We start from the raw sequence: 21,613 nt of genomic DNA, 5'->3' as shown, positions 1-21,613 counted from the left end.
ACAGTTTCCTTCTAACATCTAAACCTAAATCTTCCTTCTTTTAGTTTAAAAAAAATAAAATTATTAAATTTATTATTAAAAAATTCTATCACTCAGATGGTGAAAACCAGATTCCCTTTGCTTTCTTATTAGCTGCAAGCTGGCAGACTCTTTTAACCTCCCACTGAAAGCTACCGCCAGAAATTAGCTCTGTAAAAATGTCAAGCCATTAATTCATATTTACCTCTTTCTTAACTCAGTTTAACCTACAGACTTTAAATAGGTTTGTTTCACTGTATTCAGCCATAGGCTCAAATACAACATTACAAAACTGCCATAAATTTTAGGAGGTGAAAGGGTTGTTTTAGATTACTCAAAATTGAGCTCAGATATGTTTAGCTCTCTTCCCCTCTCAAAGTCCAGTTAAAAGCATCTGGAAATCTGGGCAGCTGCAGGAAGAACCCACTCTACTGCCGTATCAGTGGAATACAGGCTTTCTTGCCAGCTAGCATGCTTGTGGACTGCAGCTGATTCATGGTGATGCACAAGTATAAATTATTTATCCTAGCTACTGTCTCTAAAAAAACTCAACTCAGTATTAACAGTATTCTCTGCAAGACTACGTGATACCTAAAAGCTACAGTGTGAACAGCGCATACCAGGATGGCTTACATTGTCTTCACTGACCCCACAGATATCTGTTTGGATGCTGAAAACAGTTCAAGTACCTAAATCACAAGAAAGCTGCCTAAGACAAACCTGTTGGGGATGGCTAATAGTGTAGCCCACAAGCCCACGTCCTATATGAAGTATATTGACACAAAGTATGTACATACAACAAGCATCCAAGCATATGATGGCAGATACATGCAAGAAACAGATATTTTAATTTTCTTTGTATGCAGTTGTTTGGGACATTCAAGCTCAGCTACTCTGTTTCATGAAGGGTTTGAGCATCTACTGATGGTAAATGAAGGAACACCTGTTCTTCTGTCCAAGCCTGACAGTGGCTGTAGAGATCAATATCTTAAGAGTTACCAGGCTTTGTTGGCAGGTAACCTAGACTGAGATCTTATTAGATCAGAAAATACCAAGGAGTAAATTCTACCTGTCCTAAAACTATATTGGTTAGGTTGACCATAATGAATGCTGAAAGATTAAGACATTGTACATCCTTTTCAGTATTAGTATGCAAAGAGCTGTAGGAATTTCACAATAGTATGTATATTTCTTCAGAGATGGGAAGGGATGCAGTTATGGTTTTGTAAGCCTTGTCAATTCAGGGAAAAAGTACTTATTAATGTCACTAATAACTTATTTTAGAGTGAAATCTGACTGACTTATCTGAGAGAATCATCAGCAGGACACATTTCCTGTGCTTATCAGAAGTTCCCAAGTGCTTACCAACAGCATGCAGAGTCAACCACTGCTGCTCTTAGCACAGAGGCTCAGAGCACAAGCAAAAGCAAGCTACTCTCAGCCCAACAGATGTTGATTAGGACTGTTTTGTCTTTAGCCTTGAAAAAAGTAGCCAGGGACTCTATGAGCAAAACAGTGATCTATTCCATTGAGTTACTGCACAACTTACCTGTATAGAATGTCGTGTTGTTGGATTCCAGTTCAAAGATGCTTTTGGTCTGCACATCAAACCGAAGCCATAATCCTATTGCAAGAACTGCTGTTCCTGCAAGCTGTAGGAACAAGTAAGTAAAACCAACTAATACATTCATCCTACCAACACCAGAATTAATCAAAGGATTTGGTGCTGTTATTTAACAAGGTGTTGACAGAACCAGCATGAAGACAGGGATACCAAAATAAGACTAAAGTCACTTCCTGATGTGAGGCATCTTGTTGACAGTTCTGTTTGCATATTGAAGTACAACAAGAGAACAATGCCATGCTTTTTTTTTTTTTTATAATACTGAAAATACCATAAGTTTACAGATGTGTCAAATACCAGATTTTCCACTGACTACTCTACCCGTGTTTTATTCCAACTGACTAATGATACTGCATGGCTAACAGATCTTGCATACGCATTACGAAAGACATGCACAATGTAAAGAAAAGCACTTTACCATGTATTATAGGGCCAGCAAAAATTGTTAACACATTAAACACTGATGTGTACATTAAACACTGTTCAGTGTACCACAGTGCTGAGTTTAGAAAGAATGATCTCATTTGTAAAGCATGAGCAAAGACACAACAAGTTATCACACCAACAGAAAGTAGAAAATAAAGGCTACTAAAACAGCAACATCGCTGTGTGCTGACCCAGAAGAACACAGTTAAGCTTTAGGTAATATTTAACTTTGTGACATACCATTTTTGCCTGTATGCCTCTAGGCTCCTTTTGACACAGGGCTTGTGTTTGTGGCAAGCATGTGCTTTTCTTTTATCTGAATAGCATTTAACTATCAAAAGAACAGCTCAAAAGAAGGAATGATACATATACCAACACACAATACAAAAAAAATTTTATGAAGACCAACAAGCTTAAAGCTTAGCAAGTACAGAACTTCATTTAGGCTGAGCATGCATGAAAATAAAAAAAAAAAGAAAGCCTTATCTTTGTGAAGTCCCTTCTAGAAGGCAACACATTCTTGAATTGCCTCCAAAAAATGGGGAGGTGTTTACTTTCAAGTGCCAACTTTAAACAAGAATATGGAAAGAATTCACACAGAAGGCATGTGAACACCCTCAGACAGTAAGCCTAACCCTTGGCCCTATGTTCTTTCTAAAGAATGAGAACTTGTTCTCTGACAGGAATATTCATATTTACTGAAGGCAGGCATGCTCCTGTTGCCTATAGCTATCTATTCTAACCTCCTAACCTTTATCAAGAGAAGAAAAAAAAAAAAAAGCTTTCAAGACTGATAGGGGATAAAGGATCAAGCTAAGAAAGGGTTCAATGGGAAGGTATCACCGTTGTAAATTCTCACCAGAAAACATTCTAACTGAAGTCTTCAAGTGCTCACGTACCAGTGAGTAAAAGTGAGACAGGCAGCTCTCAGAGAAGCCAAATTTGCTGGAGAAACAAAACAAACAAAAAAAAACCAGCACTATCTATACAGCAGACACATACCTGCTAAGCCTTCCTCTAAAGGCAGAAGAGAAGAGCTAGAGGGTTGAGGCTGGGAAAAAGATGAATTGAACACACAGAACTAAACCCACACAAAGGTTTCCAAAGCTATGCAAATGATATTTAGTGCCACGTGCATAGGTGCAGGCTTAGTCATTAACACGTAATAACACATAATACAGCAAGAACAAAGCCTGCACAGAGAGAGCGCCTCCCTTGTTAGAAGTATGCTGGCAGAAAAACTAAATCACACCATTGATGCAATAACTAAATGTAATAAGATTGTGTCACCTCTACATACTGTACAGTTGCACCATCTCAAGAGAAGAGAAGCAGCCAAGGGGATTGCAGGGAGAGAAGTTCCTGCTCTATGTAGCACTCTCTGCCACGGCATTGCTTGGGAAAATCTCTGGCAATCTCAAACACCAGAAAGGCTTGGTGATAAAAAAACAAAACAAAACAAAAAAAAAACAACAACTATACTTACAGCTTACTTTCCAGTCACCCAACATTTAATCCCTGATAGAGCCCTGCTTTCTGGGGTCTTCAGCTTTTACAGATACCCATTTCTGAAGTGTTAGGAGAAAAACCTGCTGCCTCTTCATGGCTTCCTGAGAACTCGTGAATTGGAGAGTTCAAGAGTGCCTGGCTGTGTGCAGCTATATATTTCTGCTGTTTGACAAGCTCCAGTGTTCAAGCAGAGAACTCAAGGACTGTGCTGCAAACAGAACAGGGCACAGTGAAGGTTTGCACAACTTAAATAGCATTTATAATCCAGCAGATCTTTATTTGTGAAGGAAAAACACTGCATCAAGTAGATAATCTTGCAATTCTAAGCAAAGTGGAATGTTTTGTTAATCCTTCAGGGAAAGAAATTGCATGATCAATGTTAGGAAGTCTTGACATACTTGATATGGATCATTTTGAAGAGGTTTAATACACACCTGAAGTACTATAAACAAATGGCACTCTGGTGTTTTCTCCTTTGGAACATAGCTATCTTGAGAGAAAAAAAAATAACAGGATAATCACAGGGCATCAGCTCAGTATCACTGAGAACTGTAGGATTAAAAGGGATCTCCCTCATCATGATATACATGCAAAAGTGAATTTTTCCTCCATTTCTTAAGGGAAGTGAATTTGTTTTTCCAGTTTGTGATCTTCCAATGACTGAACTAAAAAAGGACATTTTAAAGTCAAAGGTTAAAAAAAAAAAAAAAAGGAGTTAAATCTGCAATTACTTTCATTGAAACAAGTTTAATAAGATAGGGCACTAACTTGTGTCTCAGAGGAAAAAGTAGGTATTTTTCCACTGCACTCTTGCAGGCAGCAGCAACTGCTCAGACTTCAGCTTACCATTGGCACTTAGGAAGCATTTCTGCTTCCTGGTGCTACTTCAGTAGCTGTCAAGTGGCTTTGGTAGTTCTATTTCTCCTCTCTGACAAAGGTATTTAAGCTCCCCTGCCCAGGATGCCTGGAAGCTAAACTCTCCAATGCTAAATCTCCTCTGCTAAGAGGTGGCTTTTTTTTTTTTTTTTTTTTTTTGTTTTCTTAGTTTAACAGGTGAATTTCTGCATTGTCATGCGAGTTCAATAATTCCAGATATTTCTAAGTACAAATAAGCTGCACTGAAACAGGAAATTTAACAGAGAGAATAGAACTCTTCCTGAAGCCAGCATTCTATGTTCACTAAATCTACAAAAATGAACTTGTTTGTGCTTATGAAAGATACTGTAGTAAAATATATTGGCAAGAGTATCTGGGAGACAGTTTCACCAGCCTGAACAGTCTGTCATTAAAATGGAAATTATTTACTTAACTGTATTAGAAACAAGTTTGAGACAGCAAAACTCCAGCAGTAAGTTCAAGCGTACTAAGTAAATAGCACAAGCATACTACTGACGTTCCTGCAAGCTCCTCTTGTTTTCTATAACCACTATTAAGCATCTTAAAGTTCCCAGTTTATTTCTTCTTAACTCTATCCTATGGTGACAAAGGATAAGGATAAAAATCCCTGATTATTCTACCTCTACTTTAATGGAGGCTTCTTGCTTGCATGTAGTATCAAAAGTGGCATCTCCATTGCTCTAAACATACTGCTCCTACATGCATCCTTCTGCTGCAAGAGGGGGGGAAAAAAAAAAAAAGAGGAAAAAAAAAAAAAAACAAAAATGCAGTCTTTCCAGCTTTTTTCCACCCCCCTCCCTTTGCAGTTCTGCGGCTCCCATAGCACAATCTCCCACTAAAACTTCTCTCAAGCCAGCCTATAACTAAGGGCTTATCTACCTGTGGGTGTGACACAGCCTTGCATCTCCAAAACAATGCTTTTAGCCTTCAATGTCACAAGACATAGCTGACAAAGCATCTATGTCATGATAGAGATTTGCTCTGTAGTTAAGATGAGTAACAGCTGACCTATTCTGAAGGCAAAACTGAAAATACTTATCATAGTTGGGCTGGCTTCAGTATCACCTTAGAGTTTAGCCACTGAGTGAAATTATCAAGCTGCTTCCACTATCATCTCCCTCTCCCTCACAAAGCTATCTGAAGTTTCACAGTCTGCCAGTAAAAAGTTTTCAAAGGGAGACATTAGATTTAATGACACTGGTGAGAAAACATCAAGTTACTATTTGAGCTGCTCAGGTTCAAAATTTTATTAATAGTAGTATCAGAACACTATGACCCTATTTCAGGAAGCTGGAAAGCTTGTTTCAGATTAAATTACTCTTTCTCAAAGATCACTTTGTTCAGTCCTTTCTGAACTCGTTATCCTGACCCACCTTGAGAAAGCACAGCCGTGCAGCCACAGAGCTGCCAAGTGCTACAGACATCTTCCAATAAACTGCCTTTTTATGCACAAAGCCTGCTTGAGGTCCAAAAGGTTAGCAAGTCCTTATAGTTGACTGATGTAGCTTAGATGGCAGACCCCTTCAAAGCACCTTTATACAGAAAAAGCCTCTTTTATACAATTTTAGTGCATTTACACCAAAGCTATTGACAACTTCTATCAAGTACGTGGCACTACCTCGAGCAGAAGGTAAATCAATATGTGGAAATACAGTCAGTTCAAAAAAAAAACCAAAAAAAACCCAAATCTCAAAGCTGCTTTCAGTGCTGCCTGCTCAGCATTTCATCTAACAGAAGACTTTATGTAAAAAAGTATGCCAGGCTCTATATGGCTGTTATGCTAGTTTTACATAGGGCACACCAACAGTACACTGCCAGTAATCTCTAAAGCAACATCCACAAACAGGAAGTACAGGTGAGGCTCAACATAACTAAACCCTTAATTGCAACATCAGTATTCACAACAGAACTTCTACTTCAAGATCTGAGGGGAAAAAAAAGCAGAGCACCCAAACCATCCTAGAAGACGTGAAATGACTGCTAGCAGTTACATATGAAGCAACAGCTATTTCCAGACTCTGAGACGGGGGAAAGAAAAAAAAAAAAAAAAAAAGACTGGAAAGGAAGTACTTCCAAGTTCTCAAGAAGACTGTGGGCTAAATTAAAGTCACAATATTTACTGCAGTAAAATGGGACTCCAGTAGAGTAGCAACAGCACTATAGAATTCCTGAGCCACAGCCAAGATCAGTGCCCATTTCACAGAAGTTCCAATTCAGGAGGAAGCCTACTATATTTGCAAATAACTTAAACTGTAAAAGGCAACATCCTCTAGTTCCATTCTTGACTTAGTGTCTGCTTGAACTAAAAGCTGATAAACTGAACCAAAGCAGCATTTGACCTCGGCACTCGGCAACTAGATTACTTGATTAGAGAAGACAAAACCTACTCCCGTTGCTCTTGTATGTATATATGTCTGCATATATGTATATTCCCTGTTCATCCAACAATTCTGCTTCTTCCTATCACCAAGTGTACAATTAATGAACATACAGATGTTATGGTATAGCAGAGAGTTAGGCTACATAGTTGTTACACCAAAGCAGGAAACAGAAATGATAGGTACACTCACCCATATCCTGAGCTCACATAGAAAACTCCAGTGGAGCAGATCTCCAAAAGAGATCTTTCCCCACTGGTAGTCAGCTCTTAAATGGGTCTAGGAGAGGTGGAGCCAGGCTCCACCCCTTCCGGCATTACAGGTGAATTGCACAGATGAATTGCCTCAGGTGATCAACCAGAGGTTCAGGCAGTGACTCAGCAGTTCCCATACACTCCACCCCTTCACGGCACAAACCAATGATCAGGTTGACTAAAGGCTAAGCTTTTCCCAATACAGAGATCCGATGTATCGTGACGCTTTTAAATTTCCATCACGACGCATGTTGTTAAAATTCAAGATGAGTGACGATTAGTGAACACTGATATTCTTTCATTGGCCAGTGCTCGATGATGTTACTGGAGGCATGCAGTCATGAGGTGCAGGTCCATCCTATGTTCCATCAGTCCCATGTAGACCATCACCAGGTGTTGCACATGATCTGACAGTAACACTGGAATGCTTTGATGGCATTCTGATCCTTCCAGTGATCCTGAAAGCTCAAAGACTCATGGGGAGTAATACAGATGTTTCAGAGGTACCAAGAGGGGAGGTCTGCTCTCCAGGGCAAGATACAGGCTGTATTTCTATCCTGGGTCAACACTTCAGCTTGTACTAGGGCATGTCCTCGCCGCCTGTAGCACATACTCTGGCCAGATGTCTGCGGCTGCATAACTATCAAGCACCAAAGGGGGTGTCCTGATCTGCCACTGGGACATGATGGGAGTCCCTTTAGCAATGAAGATCTGAGTGTTGACCACAAAAGTAGGCCACGTACCTATTACTGCAGGGACTACTGAGCCTCCCGCCTCCAACAGTCTCCCCCAAGGTGCAAGTAGGCCACACCACTTGGGTCCTACCTGCACCTTCCAAGGCCATTTTATTCTATGGGTGCCTGGATCTAAATTCTCAGGGTCAGGGAGCAGAAGACTATTTTCATTACCAATCTGGGGTCTTACCTGATGATCAGTGCCCGTAATTTGGATCCTAAGCATGGTGGCCCATGTTGTCTGCAACATTCTCAGGGCACTGGGTCTGCCATCTCAGGGTCTTTCATTCAGGTCCCGCAAGATTTCATAGAGTCTTTTTGTCCACCCCTGCAGGGACTGGGAGTCTGTCTTCAGGGCAGCCTTAAGAATATTATTATAACATTCCATGAGGCCTGCCCCCGTTGGATTATATGGCAGGTAGAATCACCATTCAATCTTATTTTCTTCTGCTCAGAGCTGTATCGTTGCACCAGTAAAATGAGTCCCTTGGTTACTCTCAATGTCTTAAGGCATCCCGTAGGCAGACATGAGTTTAGTGAGTGCCTTGATGGTATATGCCTGGTTTGCTTTTGGTACTGGATAGGCCTGCAGTAGCCCACCGGCAGTGTTGACGCAGGTCAGGGCGTATCTCGCCCCCTCAGACCGAGGAATGGGCCCAATGTAATCGACCTGCCATTGCTTGAGAGGATTGTGTCCTCTAGCAAGATGGGCTGTTGTTTCAGGCAATGATCTTGGTCTCATCTTAGAGCAAGCACTGCAATCCCGGCTTGCCTGGACGATGTCCGGTAGCTTTATGGGCAGTTGCCATGCTTTAGCAGCTGCCCACATTGTCTTTTGTCCCACATGCCATAGCTTCTGATGTAACCAACGGGCAATGTTCTCAGATGGTGAATTCTCAATCCATCAAACTCAGGCCAGCGTCGCTTCATCATTTCCCAGTGACTGTAGGGGCTGGTGACCAGAAATGTGGTAGACACGTACAGTCCTGTGTTTGACTGTACTCCATATATCTAACCACATGTATTTGCCTTTGATTGGTCAGGGGTGGATAGTCCATTCCTGGATGGCCCACTGTGCAATCCAAAAAGTGAGATCCCAGTACACAGCACAACTATCTGTACAGATGTTCAGGATACCATCACCGGGTTCCTTGGTTATAACCATCCACACGGCTCGCAGTTCTGCCCATTGGCTGCTCTGACCATCCCCCTCGTCAAACCAGATTGTCTCAATGGAAGGATGGTATGCTATTTCTCTCCACTTGCTCGGGCTGGCCTTGCTGGACCCATCTGTGTACCAGGCATCTTCAGGGATAGGATATTTTCCCTCCTGAATGGGACTCTTCTCTGGTGGAGCGACCAATGTTTCTTATGGTGTATCACTGTGATATGTCACTGGGCATATGATCTTCTGAAGATCTTCTTTCAAGGGTGATGAAGACAGACTTCTCCTTTGGCTGAGATAGGTGACCCATTGTGCCTCTGTCTGTGCTTGGGCCATCCCTGTCTTAGGAAGGTGGGTCAGATCTTTCACCAACCCCTGAATTGGCAGAATGGTCTTAAGTAATACTTCAGCCATTTGAGCTATTGGCTCTACTGTCTGTAATGACGAATAGGCAGCCAATATCTGATTTTCAACCATACTGAATCTTTCTTCTGCTCCATGCCAGACCCGAGATCAGAAACTAATGGGGGTCCAAACAGAACTCTGGCATTGCCACAGGCCTCAACCAAAGCCATCTTGAGTGAACGTCTAAATCAGCTGGGAGGGTAGAATCAAATATACCCAATGCCTGGGCCTGTTTAACTGCAAGTTTTGCCTGTTGGAAAGCATCCTGTTCTGTTTTCCCCCCAATCAATTTCCCCCCTTTTTTGAGAGTCTGTACAGCGAGCAGCCTCAGCAGCTATGCTAGGTGAGGTATAAAGGAACGCCAATAACCCAATATACCTCAAAACTCTTGCAGCTGCTTTGATGTTGCAGGGACTGGGAACACCTGAACCTTACCTATGACAGCAGTGGGTAGTACTTTGGTCTTTCCTGACCAAACCACCCCCAGGAATTTTATGGACAGGCCCAGACCTTGCACCTTTCGGGGATTTATAGCTCATCCCCTCTGTTGTAAATAGGCGGTTGATGAATCTGCTGCCTGCCCTATTGCCTCCAGTGAGTCAGATGTCAGCAGGAGATCATCAATATAATGATATAAGTTAACATAATCAGGTTTTTTCCAATCAGCCAGGTCATGCGCCACTAGATTGTGACAATATGTTGGTGAATGCACGTACCCCTGTGGCAGGACCTAAAAGGTCCACTGCCTGCCTCCCCATGTAAATGCAAACTGATCTTGTGATTCCTCAGCCATTGGGATACTGAAGACTGCATTTGCTGAATCTAGGACACAATGATAGGTTTTTATCTCTCTACTCAATGTGTCTAATAGGTAGGCAATATTGGGTACAGCCGCATGAATAGGCAGCGTGACCTTATTTAATTCTCTGTAATCCACTGTCATTCTCCTCGTGCCATCCAACTTACGCACTGGCCATAAGGGGGAGTTATATGGGCTGTGTGCAGGTCTTATAATGCCCACTTTTTCTAATTCCTGCAGCATTTTCGATCTTTCATCTTGCCCACCCAGGAATCTATACCGTCATACTTTAGTAATCCGGCGCAGTTTCAGCAGGTAAATAGTCCCATGTTTCACATGGCCTCTTAATATTGCCTGCACCTCCTGGATACTGATACAACTCTGTCAAAGTCTGAACTTTCCCACAGTTGTCTGGAAGGCCACACCCCATAGAATATCTATTCTCAAGATGTATTCCTGAACTGGGGCAATAGACACCTTATACTCCTGAGGCGGGAGACGCCCAACCCCCAATTTTAACCACGTTTGGGTGACAGGAATAGTCTGTCCCCCAAAACCACCAATCGTCACTCTGTCTCCATCAAATTTGGTTGTATCTCCGTAGATAGTTGATGTTTCTGCTCCAGTGTCCACTAATGCCATAACTCTGAATATTTTTTCGGGACCAACAAATAGTTAATTCTACATAGGGCCTCTGGTCCCATCTGGAGGCCCTAGGGGGACTAACATCCCTCGTCACACCATGAACTGTGCTAGGGCCAATTTTTTTTGCTTCCGGTGGCTCAGGCATCATGGCCTGAGACACCTGAGGCAGCTTTTTTTTTTTCCTACTATGAACAATGAAATTTTCTAGGTTCCATGTTGTTATTGGTATTTTCTCTATAACCCTTACCCTTGGTTTCTTAGGGTAGCTCTGAAATTTTTGATTATCCTTTAGTTGTCTTCAAAGCTGGAGAAGGACACGGTTGGGCTGGCAGCCAATCTTAGCAAATTGGACCCCAACCCAAATTAAATCATTAAACATTTGTTTTCAGGAAACCCTTATGGGTCCTGATCAAGGAGCTCAAGTAGCCAGCATCTTGGTTTTAGTCACCAGCAGGACCTCGGCTTCTTCTAATGTCTAAACGTTGTGCATGGTCCGCAGGCGTTCTGTTTCTCCTAGGTCAGCCACTAACTGGGCAGTCTGCTGGACTACTGCTTCTGAGGCCACAGGGGATTTGATGTAGAGATTAAAGTACTGTATGGGAACTGCTGAGTCACGGCCTGAATGGATTGATCACCCGAGGCGAGCAATGAGTCAGCCAGAGGAGCACAGGTGAAGGCAATTCACCTGTGCTGCTGGAAGGGGTGGAGTCTGGCTCCACCTCTCCTAGACCTATTTAAGAGCTGGCTACCAGTAGGGAAGGATCTCTTCTAGAGATCTGCTCTGCTGGAGTTTTGTAAGTGAGCCCAAGATAGGGGTAAGCTTTCTATCTATTCTCTTTTTGTTATCACAATCTGCTTTGCCTGTCTTGTTTATTTTGTAATTATAACATCTTAATTTTCATTGATTTTACAAGTACCATATAAATGAGAGGGAGCTTGCTGTAGAATTAAGTTTCTTATTCCTGCTGAAAATTTGACCATATCAAGGCCATCAAATGTGTCTTCATAAATTGCTTCCCTTATGCCTAATTCACAGATATGATTTTGAAAATCCTCCACGGAGGATCACATCCCTGTATGTAGAGGTATACCAGATTTATTTGGCCCTACCATACAGCAGGCCACCATTAACCATTCTATTTTAGAATGGTTTTCATTAGGATATTTGTTACCCACCTATAACCTCTGCCTGAGAGCAGGATGGATAGTCATGGTGGCCAACTTGGCTATTTCCAGGCCATTCACCATAATACTTTCTGCTCCAGAATCCCACAGTCTTAATAACCAGGCTGGCACACTTCCTCTAGGCTTCTGCCAAAATTATTGTACTAAATCCATCAATTCTGTTGCTGCATACAGCTGTTATGTACAAGTGAGTCTGGGGAGGAGGCCATTGATCAGGTAGTACCCCTGCTATTCTGTCCCGTATATTTTTTTTGTTTTCTAAGTTATGACAGGACAGACTTCTAGTGGATCTGTCAAAATCAGATTTGAGATTTAATTTAGATTTTTTTATTTTCCTGATCAATTAAGTCTATTGATTCAGGAGTCTGGTCATCCTCTATTGGAACGTTATGAACTTGACCTAATAGAAGATACAGAATTGGTTTCTTCCCTTTTAGTACGCCAAGTTCTTGCTCTAACTTTTCGATATGGTCTTTCAAAAGTTGGTTTTCATTCTCTAAAGTATTATTCCTCATTTCTGCATGATTTAAAGCATTTAATATCGACCATGCCATCATGGAAGCAGCAATTGTCTTTCTTTCGTCATTAGTATATCTTTGCTAAGTCACAACACGTAAGGTACTCCATTTTTCAATGTTAACTGCTAATTCATAATAGGGAGATCCCACAAATCCTGGGATCTGCCGTGGAATCATTTTATCTAGGGGGGTGTAACATCCTCCCCCTTGAACCATTTAAAGAAATTCCATAGGAAGGACATAATGTAAAGTTAGTATATTTTGCCTACCTGGTGTACAATTAATGAATATACAGATGGTATAGCAGAGAGTTCGGCTATGTAGTTGTTACACCAAAGCAGGAAACAGAAATGATAGGTACACTCACCTGTATCCTGGGCTCACGCGGAAAACTCCAGTGGAGTGGATCTCCAAAAGAGATCCTTCCCCACTGGTAGTCAGCTCTTAAATGGGTCTAGGAGAGGTGGAGCCAGGCTCCACCCCTTCTGGCATCACAGCTGAATTGCCTTCACCTCCTATGGCTGACTCATTGCTTGCCTCAGGTGATTAATCAGAGATTCAGGCAGTGATTCAGCAGTTCCTATACATTTTCTTTGAACAGCAAAATCAGAACACTGATCTGGCTGTCTCAAGAGCAATATAAACAGCAGGATTGTGGCCCAGAATAAAGTCGCAGGTAAACTCCAAATTATCAAAGAGCTCTCCAAGCCTGATCCAACTAATCTTGCTTTAAAAGGAGCTCTCCTAGAGTAAAGGACTTGTTTATAACTGAAAGATTCCAAGTAGAAAACCTGGTCAGGACAGTTGCCTTGTTGTAGAAAGGAGCAAGAAAGTGAATCCTTGCAAAGACTGCATGAATTCTGAGCATATGCTGTAAAACTTCCATGGTTATAAACACAGTAAGTTGTAAACATTAGCAGAAGACATCTTTGTATGCCAGGAAATTCACCAGGGAAAAAACAGGCATTTAAGCTTAATGATGCAAGCCCTGACTTCTGTTCAGGAAGGGAAAGCCAGAGGGATAGCATGCAGGTGCAAGACCGTACACACAGTCGCACTAGGAGCTGTCTCACATTTATTTGCCACCTACCCCATGTCAGCCCAGCAAGCTATGGAAGCTCAGTGGGAACAATGATTCATAACACAGATTGAGGTAATCAGGCATACACTCAGACTAAGGTTGTTCAGAGCAAAGTGAACACCACTCAGGTTTAAGGCACATTATGGGAAGTTTCTACCATTTTCTTGCCAGACTCAAGCTGTGAAAATCTATTAGTTGTTTACAAACCTCTACATCTCCCTTCCCCACACCATCTCGAACTTAAAAAAAAAAAAAATAAATATGGTTTTTATTACTAAGTATGATACAGCCAGCGTTGATAGTATGACAGAATAGCAGTGTGCAAGTCCAGGTAGGAGTACATTGATCAAAACAGCAAGAAAAAAAAGAAGAAATAAAAGTTATCAAATTGGCTATGCTCAGAATCTAGCTGAGTATCCCATGCGTGTGCTTTCTGGGAAGGGCATCAGAACAAAGCAGGGCAGGCAGTGTTATTTCCCCAGACTGATCTCCCAATTCACATGTTGAGCAGTAGAGGCTATGCAAAGATGGAGATAGCTCTACTGGAAAAGAATAATAGAATCATTAAGGTTGGAAAGACCTCCAAGATGATGTAATCCAACAGTCAGCTCATCACCACCACATCCACTAAATCATGTCCTTGAGTGCCACATCTACCCTTTTCTTCCAGGGATGGTGACTCTACCACTTACTTGGGCAGCCTGTTCCAATCTCACCACATTTGAGGAATTTCTCCAAATACTGAACTTGAATCTTCACTGGTGTATTACCAATCATCCTATCACTAGTAACTTGGGAAGTGGCCCACTCCCATGTCGTTACAACCTTCTTTCAGATAGTTGCAGAAAGCAAAGAGGCCTTCCCTGATCCTCTTCTTCTCCAGAACAAACAATCTCTTCTCTTAAGACTTGTGCTCCACACCCTTTACCAGCTTTGTTGCCGTTCTTTGAGAAAGCTCCTGGGTCTCAATGTCTTTCTTGTAGTGAGGGGCCCAAAACTGAATGCAGTACTAGATTCACAGCCTCACCAGTGCTGAGTATAGACAGACATCACCTCCCCAGTTTTACTGATTGTGCTGTGTTTAACACAAGCCACAATGCCATTGACCTTGTTGACAACCTGGGCCCAGTGGTGACTCATGTTCAGCCACCTGTTGAGTAGCACTCATATTTTTTTCTCCATGCAGCTTCCCCAACACTCCGCAGCACTGTGTTGTTGTGATTGAAGTGCAGGACCCAGAACTTGGTCTAGTTGAAGCAACTGACCTCAGACTATCAATACAGCCTATTCAGACACCTCCATAGGGCCTTCCTACCCCAGATAAACACTTCCTCCCATCTTGGTGCCATTTGCAATCTTACTGAAGGTGCACTCAATCCCCTTATCCAGATCATCAATAAAGAGGACTAGCCCCAGTACTGATCTTTGGGGAACACTACTAGTGACCAGATACCAACTGGATTTAACTCCATCCCATTCTGGGCTCAGCTGGTATTTTTATTTTTTATTTTTTCTTAAACAGCAAAGAGTACACTTATCCAATCCACAGGCAGACAGCTTCTCCAAGGGAATGCTGTGGGAGACAGTCAAAAGCTTTACTAAAGCCTAGGTAGACTAAATCTACAACCTTTCCCTCATCTGCTAGGTTGGTTACCTGGTCACAGAAGGAGATCCAGTTGGTCAAGCAGGATCTGTCTTTCACAAATCCATGACCAAATTCCCCAGTTGTCTGCACTTGCCATGGGAACACACATAACAATCTGCTTCATGATCCAATACCAAAATCATGCTTACAGGCTTGTAAGTTCCCCAGATCCTCCTTCTGACAGTTCTTGTCAATAGGCATCATGCTGGTAAGTCACTCCAGGACTGCTTAGCATCCCCAAAGAGCCCTTAAACTTCTAGGGGACATACAAAAAGTAAACTAGTAGTAATAAGCATTCACTCCTCCTCCAGCATTCAGGCTTTTGAAGGCTTCAAAGCAAACTGCATCTTAAATTCCTTACAGTAGCCATTCTTTGTTGCATAACATCACATCTCCATCTGTACACCAACTTTTTATAAAGAGAATCTTCTCAGTCTATTCCAGAGGCACCATATATGCCACTGTTCTATTTTTATAGGAGCTGTAAATAATGTCTACTGCACTCCAGTTCCCTGTCCCTAAGGTAAGCAGTAAGCCAGAGGTTTTACCTAAGCACAGCACATTTATTTATAGTTCTGAAATAACTGTTATGACTCTGGCAAGTTTTTAGTCAGTATTTTTTATTGTTATTTCACTAGTCTTCCATCAGGAGATTAATCCCAAGATGGATATGGTGTCACGGACAGGTTATTCCACAGGACATCCCACGTGTTCCTCAAACATGCCAAGCAAAGTCAAGTTTTGCAGTATCTTCCTACTAACCCACTTACACCTGGATTGGCTACTGCATTTAAGGACTCTGGAAGGCCTCCTGGTCCTAGTGCCTCTAAAGAAGGAGTATATTATTTGGATTTTTTTTTTTTTTTTTTTTTTTTGCAAGTTACTGTAAAGCTCAATTCCAGCTTGCCTTACTGCATTTTTATGTGGCTTGCCAGCAGTTATGGACATTTATCTTCTTGGAAAACAGCTTCAACTCTGTTTCCCACTTCTGGTCTTAGTAACCCCTGACACCCTTATTGTCTCCTCTTGTTCTCTCTCAAATCTGTTTTGAAGAGAGATAATATGTCACTTAATATACCGTTTGTACATATCTGTACGTTTGTTGCAGGCCATTTAAATTCTTCACTTGTCTTTTTGAGGACAACTGTTTTAAAAATAAATATGAACTTCATCACACTTCAAGCAATCTGCACTTTCTGCTGGTTCAGGAGGCACACTGGCTCTAACTATAGCAATGCGGACAATGTTAAGTAGCTCTTGGACAACAGAATGCCAGAACTTTGGGCTATGTAGAATAAAGCAAAGGTTTTTTTACTCCTCTTGGGGATCACAGAATGGCCCAGCTTGGAAGGGACTTCAAGGATCATGAATCTGTAACCCCCCTGCCACAGCAAGGCTGCCAATACTAGACCAGGCTGCCTGGGGCTCCATCCAACCTGGCCTTGAACACCTCCAGGGATGGGGCATCCATAATCTCTGTGGGCAGCCTGTTCCAGTACCTCACCACTCTCTCTGTAAAGAATTTCCCCCTGACATCCAACCTAAATCAACCCAACCCCTCCCTCAACTTAAAACCATTTCCCCTTGTCCTGCAGTATCAACGCTTTCAAAGACTTGATTCCCCTCTTATTTGTAGGCTCCCTTTAGGTATTGAAAGGCTGCAATGAGGTCACTCTGCAGCCTTCTTTTTTCCAGGCTGAACAAGCCCAGCTCCCTCAGCCTGTGCTCGTAGGGGAGGTGCTCCAGTCCCCTGATCGGTTTTGTGGCTCTCCTCTGGACCCTCTCTAACAGCTCCATGTCTTTCTGGTACTGGGGGCTCCACGCTTGGACACAGTAGTCCAGATGGGGCCTCGCAAGGGTGGAGTAGAGAGGGATAGTCAATTCCCTGTTCCTGTTGGCCAACCCTCTTCTGATGGAGCCCAGGATACCATTCGCTTTCTGAGCTGCAAGAGCACACTGCTGGCTCATGTTAAGTTTTTCATCCATCAGGACCCCCGGGTCCTCTTCTGCAGGGCTGCTGTCTGGAAGGACTGCTCCTTCCAGTCTGTATGGATGCCTGGGATTCCTCAGTCCCAAGTGCATAACTCTGCACTTTGCTGTGTTGAACCTCATTAGGTTTACCTAGGCCCACACTTTGTGTCTGTTGAGGTCCCTATAACGGGCATTCCTTCCATCCTCTGTGTCTCACAGCCAAACAGTTGATCAGACTTCCAGGTTTGGTATAAATGGCACTTATTTATGCACAGTCCAATTTTTCACCTCCAGAAAGATAAGACGACTATGGAAAGACTTTCTTAAATGTTGCCTAGAGAAGTCACGAATGCCCCATCCCAGGAGGTACTCAAGGCCAAATTGGATGGAGCCCTGGGATGCATAATCTTGTAGGTGGCAGAGTTGCCTACAGTAGGAAGTGTTGGAACTAGATGATCTTTAAGATCCCTCCCAACTCAAGCCATTCTAAGATCTCCCTCAAATTCTTCTCTTACAGGACCTTTACCCATCCTTTTCCCATATTTGGATCATTATTACCCTTGGAAAGGCCATTCTGCCTTTTAGGGTTGCAGATGCTTCACTGCAAGAGTTACCTAGGCATATGCAGTGTCAGCACATGATTCTGCAGGCCAGAAGCATTTCCTTCACCCACCACTCCTGTACTGAGAACTCCACATCTGGATGCATTACTCCAGCACAGAGTAGACGGGCAGGATCATCTCCATTGACCTACTGTCTGCATCAAAAGAAGTGTAGCCAAGGGTACAGTTAGTTTCCTGGCTGCAAGGGTGCATTGCTAATGCATACCCAGCTTTCCATCTACTAATACTCCCAGGTATTTTTCAGCAGGGCTGCACTAGACAAAGAAGGCATCAACCTTTTTTCATGACTCAACAGGAAGTTTAGCAGCTCACTGATTCAGAGGCTTCAGCTAATATGCAATTCAGCTCCTTTTTTAGTAATTATATGCCTCCAAACTAAACTCCCTCCTCACCATCCTAAACATCTAAGGATTCACCATCCTAAAAGTCTAGGATTTTCTTTATCTATCTTTTCTTTATCTTTATAAAATTCTAATTTATTTTCTCCTCTTCAGAGGGTGATGAGCATAAAAATGTCACACATGCAGTTCTCTGCAGCAGCAGACAGCAGAGAAAATTTGTTTTTTATTTGAAATAAGGAAGAATTGCTTCTCAAACAAATTCCCTTTACCCTCACACTTATATATCCAGCACACAGGAAGTCACACTGTGTTTCCTCTATACTTTTCCCAGAAGGCAAACACCAATAAATTCAGATGTCCTTTCAGCAGCTTGAACATAAGGTACGTCATGTTTCTCAATACTGCTGTACACATGAGGTATTTGTACCCAAAGCCATGCTAGAGATACAACTCCTACTTGTTCTATGCTACTACATATTGAATCATTTTAGGCTTTTCTTGAGGAGGCACTGCCTCAAAGATCTGATGCAGAAGCTCTGGCTTTACCCAGGGGTCCCACCAAGAAAAGTTAATGCATAAGACAACAGTGACTTCAAATGCTACCTTGCAAGGATTTAATTCAGTACCCCCAATAGTCTGCACACCAAAACAGCCTCCATACTGCCAAGAAGAGTAGCTTCACGGTACACAGTGTTGGGAAAGCTGCCTTCCCATCCAGCTGCATCACACAGTAACACAAATAGGATATGCAGCTTGTCTTTTCCAACTATAGCTCTAAAACAAACAAAAAAAAAACAAAAAAAAAAACACTAAAAAAACTAAAAAGAAAACATGAGCTGGCTGTGAGTTCTACTCAGGCTCCTCCTGACAGCACAAGAAATCTCTGAAGGCCGCACCCAACTGTGCCCCGCTCCCGAGCACGGACGGCCCCAACCCTTCCTCAGCACTTAGTTGCAGGGCTCTCGTGAACGCTTCCGGCCGTTTCTAAACCGGCGAATCAGGACGGGCTCCAGGGAGAGCAGCGCGGCTGTGGCCCCTACTCCAGGAGCCCTGTAATACCGGCTCGACGAGGGCGGGGCAGACGCTCCCGACCCGTAGAGGCTTCGACGGGACAGAGGAGAGAGCACAGCGTGCCTCCTCTATGGGCAGGGGAAAAAGAACTAGGAAGAAACAAATCCCAAAACAAGCAAACTGCAACAACCGCTGCCGCTCCCGCTCCTACTCCGCGCGGTCAGAGCAGATCTCAGCTCCCTCCCGTGGGAGGTCCCGTCGGGAAAGCGCTAGAGAGGGTCCCCTCCCGAATCCAGACACGGGTCTCTTACCCAGAATATGAAGTTGAAGCCAAAGAGCAAATATTTGATGCACTTAGTGCCTCCTTTGACAGGCATCCTGCTGAAGGATAGCAACGAGTAGACGTAAGGACAAGTACACAAAGAACAGCTGTGGCACGCACCACTCCTTAAGTACTGCCCCGTCAAGTCCCTGCCCGCCTACTGTCTCCAGCCCCTCCAGCCCGGCCTTCTCCCCTCCCTTGTCCACGCCCAGGCTCAATGTCTCTTGCTGCCTGCACCTGCCGCAGCCCCGGGGCTCCGGGGGCCAGGGGGAAGGAGGGGGGGGGGGGTTTCCCAGGACGGGCAGAGGAGAGGGAGCGCTACTACCTGGCTGCCTTTGTGCACGGCAGTTTCACACTACCTCGATGTGTCGGGAACCTTGTTTTGCAAGCAGGTGTCCCACTTGGGCTCTGTATCATGCGTTGGCCATGCGGGTACTATGTGCAAGTGATAAAAGCCCTGTAGATCCTGGGGAGAATAAAAACGGCAGAGAGGCTGGCAGGGGATGCTCTGCTGGTCCTACCTATAGGATCCACTGCCAGCATGCTCCTTCTCTCTGCTTTTCAGGAGTTTGCCATCTCTCAAGTGTCCATAAGTTACAGTGCACTTACTTAGGGAGTTTCTGCTTGACACTTACTGGGATTATCTAAAATGGATGCCTGTGTGTGTGTGGGTATGTTAAACAAAATTTATAACGCTCTGTGCTGTTCTGAATGCATAGTTTGCTTGCCTCTGCTCCTGAGACATCCTGATCCTCAGATTCAAATGTACCTTGAAACGCTGTTTGATAAAACTGTACCTAGCAACAAGTGGAGAGGCTCTCAGTGTACAGAACAACACTGTGTCCACTTAGCATAGTATGGGTTTAGTTGTACTTAATGTGTCAGCCTAGCTGAGGCAAATGTCATTTCTGCCTTACTTATACAATTATGTTTATATAAAGTTACAAGCACACTGTTCAAAAAAAAATCAGGTATGATAAGTGCATGCCTATCAACTGATCCATACCGACTAGTTGTATACATGCCCTTATTTCACCCTAGTTGCTATACAAATCTTACTGAATTTCAGGGATGTTCCAATTGATTTTAATGGGAAGCTTCTGAATCTGATAAGAAAGAAAACTGAGTTCTACCAATATTAATTTCTCTCTAATAGAACATGATTAGAAGTTCAGCAGTTATCAAGATTCAAATTCCAAGCAGAACAGAAAGCACAGAAAAGACTTAGTGGTAAACCAAGTTAAATCCAGCTGGCTACCAGTCATGAGTGATGTTCCCCAGGAGTGCGTATTGGTTGATTCTTGGCTGAACGTGAGCCAGCAGTGTGCTCAGTTGGCCGAGATGGCCAAGAAATTTTGCTGCCAGCAGGAGCAGGGAAGTGATCATTCCTCTATATTCAGCACTGGTGAGGCTGCACCGTGAGTACTGTGTTCAGTTTTGGGCCCCTCAATATAAGAAAGACATTGAGGCCCTGGAGCGTGTTCAGAGAAGGGCAGAGAAACTGGTGAGGGGTCTGGAGCACAAGTCTTATGAAGAGTGGCTGAGGGAGATGGGATTGCACAGTCTGGAAAAGAGGAGGCTCAGGGGAGACCTTACTGCTCTCTATAACTACCTGAAGGAGGTTGTAGTGAGTGGGGCGTCAGCCTCTTCCCTTGTGTAACTGGTGATAGAACTAGAGGGAACGGCCTCAAGTTGCACCAGGAGAGATTCAGACTGGACTTTAGGAAATACTTTTCTGAAAGACTGGTCAAATGCTGGAGTAGGCTACCCAGGGAGGTGGTGGAATCACCAATCCTGGTGGTGTTCAAGGGACATTTTTAAACACTCCATTGTATGTGGTTTAAGTGAGAACTATTGGTGATAGGTGGATGGTTGGACTGGATGATCCTGTAGGTCTTCACCAACCCTGTTGATTTTATGATTCAGCCTGGAGAAAAGAAAGCTCTGAGGTAAACTGATAGCAGCCTTCCAATGTCTAGAGAGGAGTTATCTAAAGAAGGAACAAACTCTTCAGCAGAGTCTGTGGTGATAGAACAAGTAGAAATGGCTTCAAGCTTAAAGA

At 43.2% G+C, this 21,613-nt stretch overlaps 1 protein-coding gene across 6 annotated transcripts in view; it reads right to left on the bottom strand.

Annotated features, from left to right (window-relative positions):
• The window catches only part of CD9 (CD9 molecule), a 45,031-nt gene extending 25,346 nt beyond the window's left edge, over positions 1–19,685 (bottom strand). For 3 of the 6 annotated variants that reach the window (XM_042889602.1, XM_042889600.1, XM_042889601.1), the window contains exons 1-2: positions 19,541–19,685; positions 1,568–1,670 (exon numbers count right to left, since the gene is read on the bottom strand). In XM_042889602.1, coding sequence (XP_042745536.1) covers positions 1,568–1,670; positions 19,541–19,606 — 169 coding nt within the window. In that variant the 5' untranslated portion in view covers positions 19,607–19,685. Of the gene's footprint in view, positions 1–1,567; positions 1,671–3,554; positions 3,786–7,044; positions 7,068–19,540 lie in introns of those variants that run through there. The other 3 variants (XM_042889603.1, XM_042889599.1, XM_042889604.1) reach the window with 3 other exon arrangements.
• Between the last annotated feature and the right edge of the window lie 1,928 nt (positions 19,686–21,613).

The sequence above is a fragment of the Lagopus leucura genome, unplaced genomic scaffold (genome assembly GCF_019238085.1).
Source record: "Lagopus leucura isolate 7727_CA_CO unplaced genomic scaffold, USGS_WTPT01 Super-Scaffold_100159, whole genome shotgun sequence".
NCBI classification, from domain to species: Eukaryota; Metazoa; Chordata; class Aves; order Galliformes; family Phasianidae; genus Lagopus; species Lagopus leucura.
This window is presented reverse-complemented; position numbering and strand designations above follow the sequence as displayed.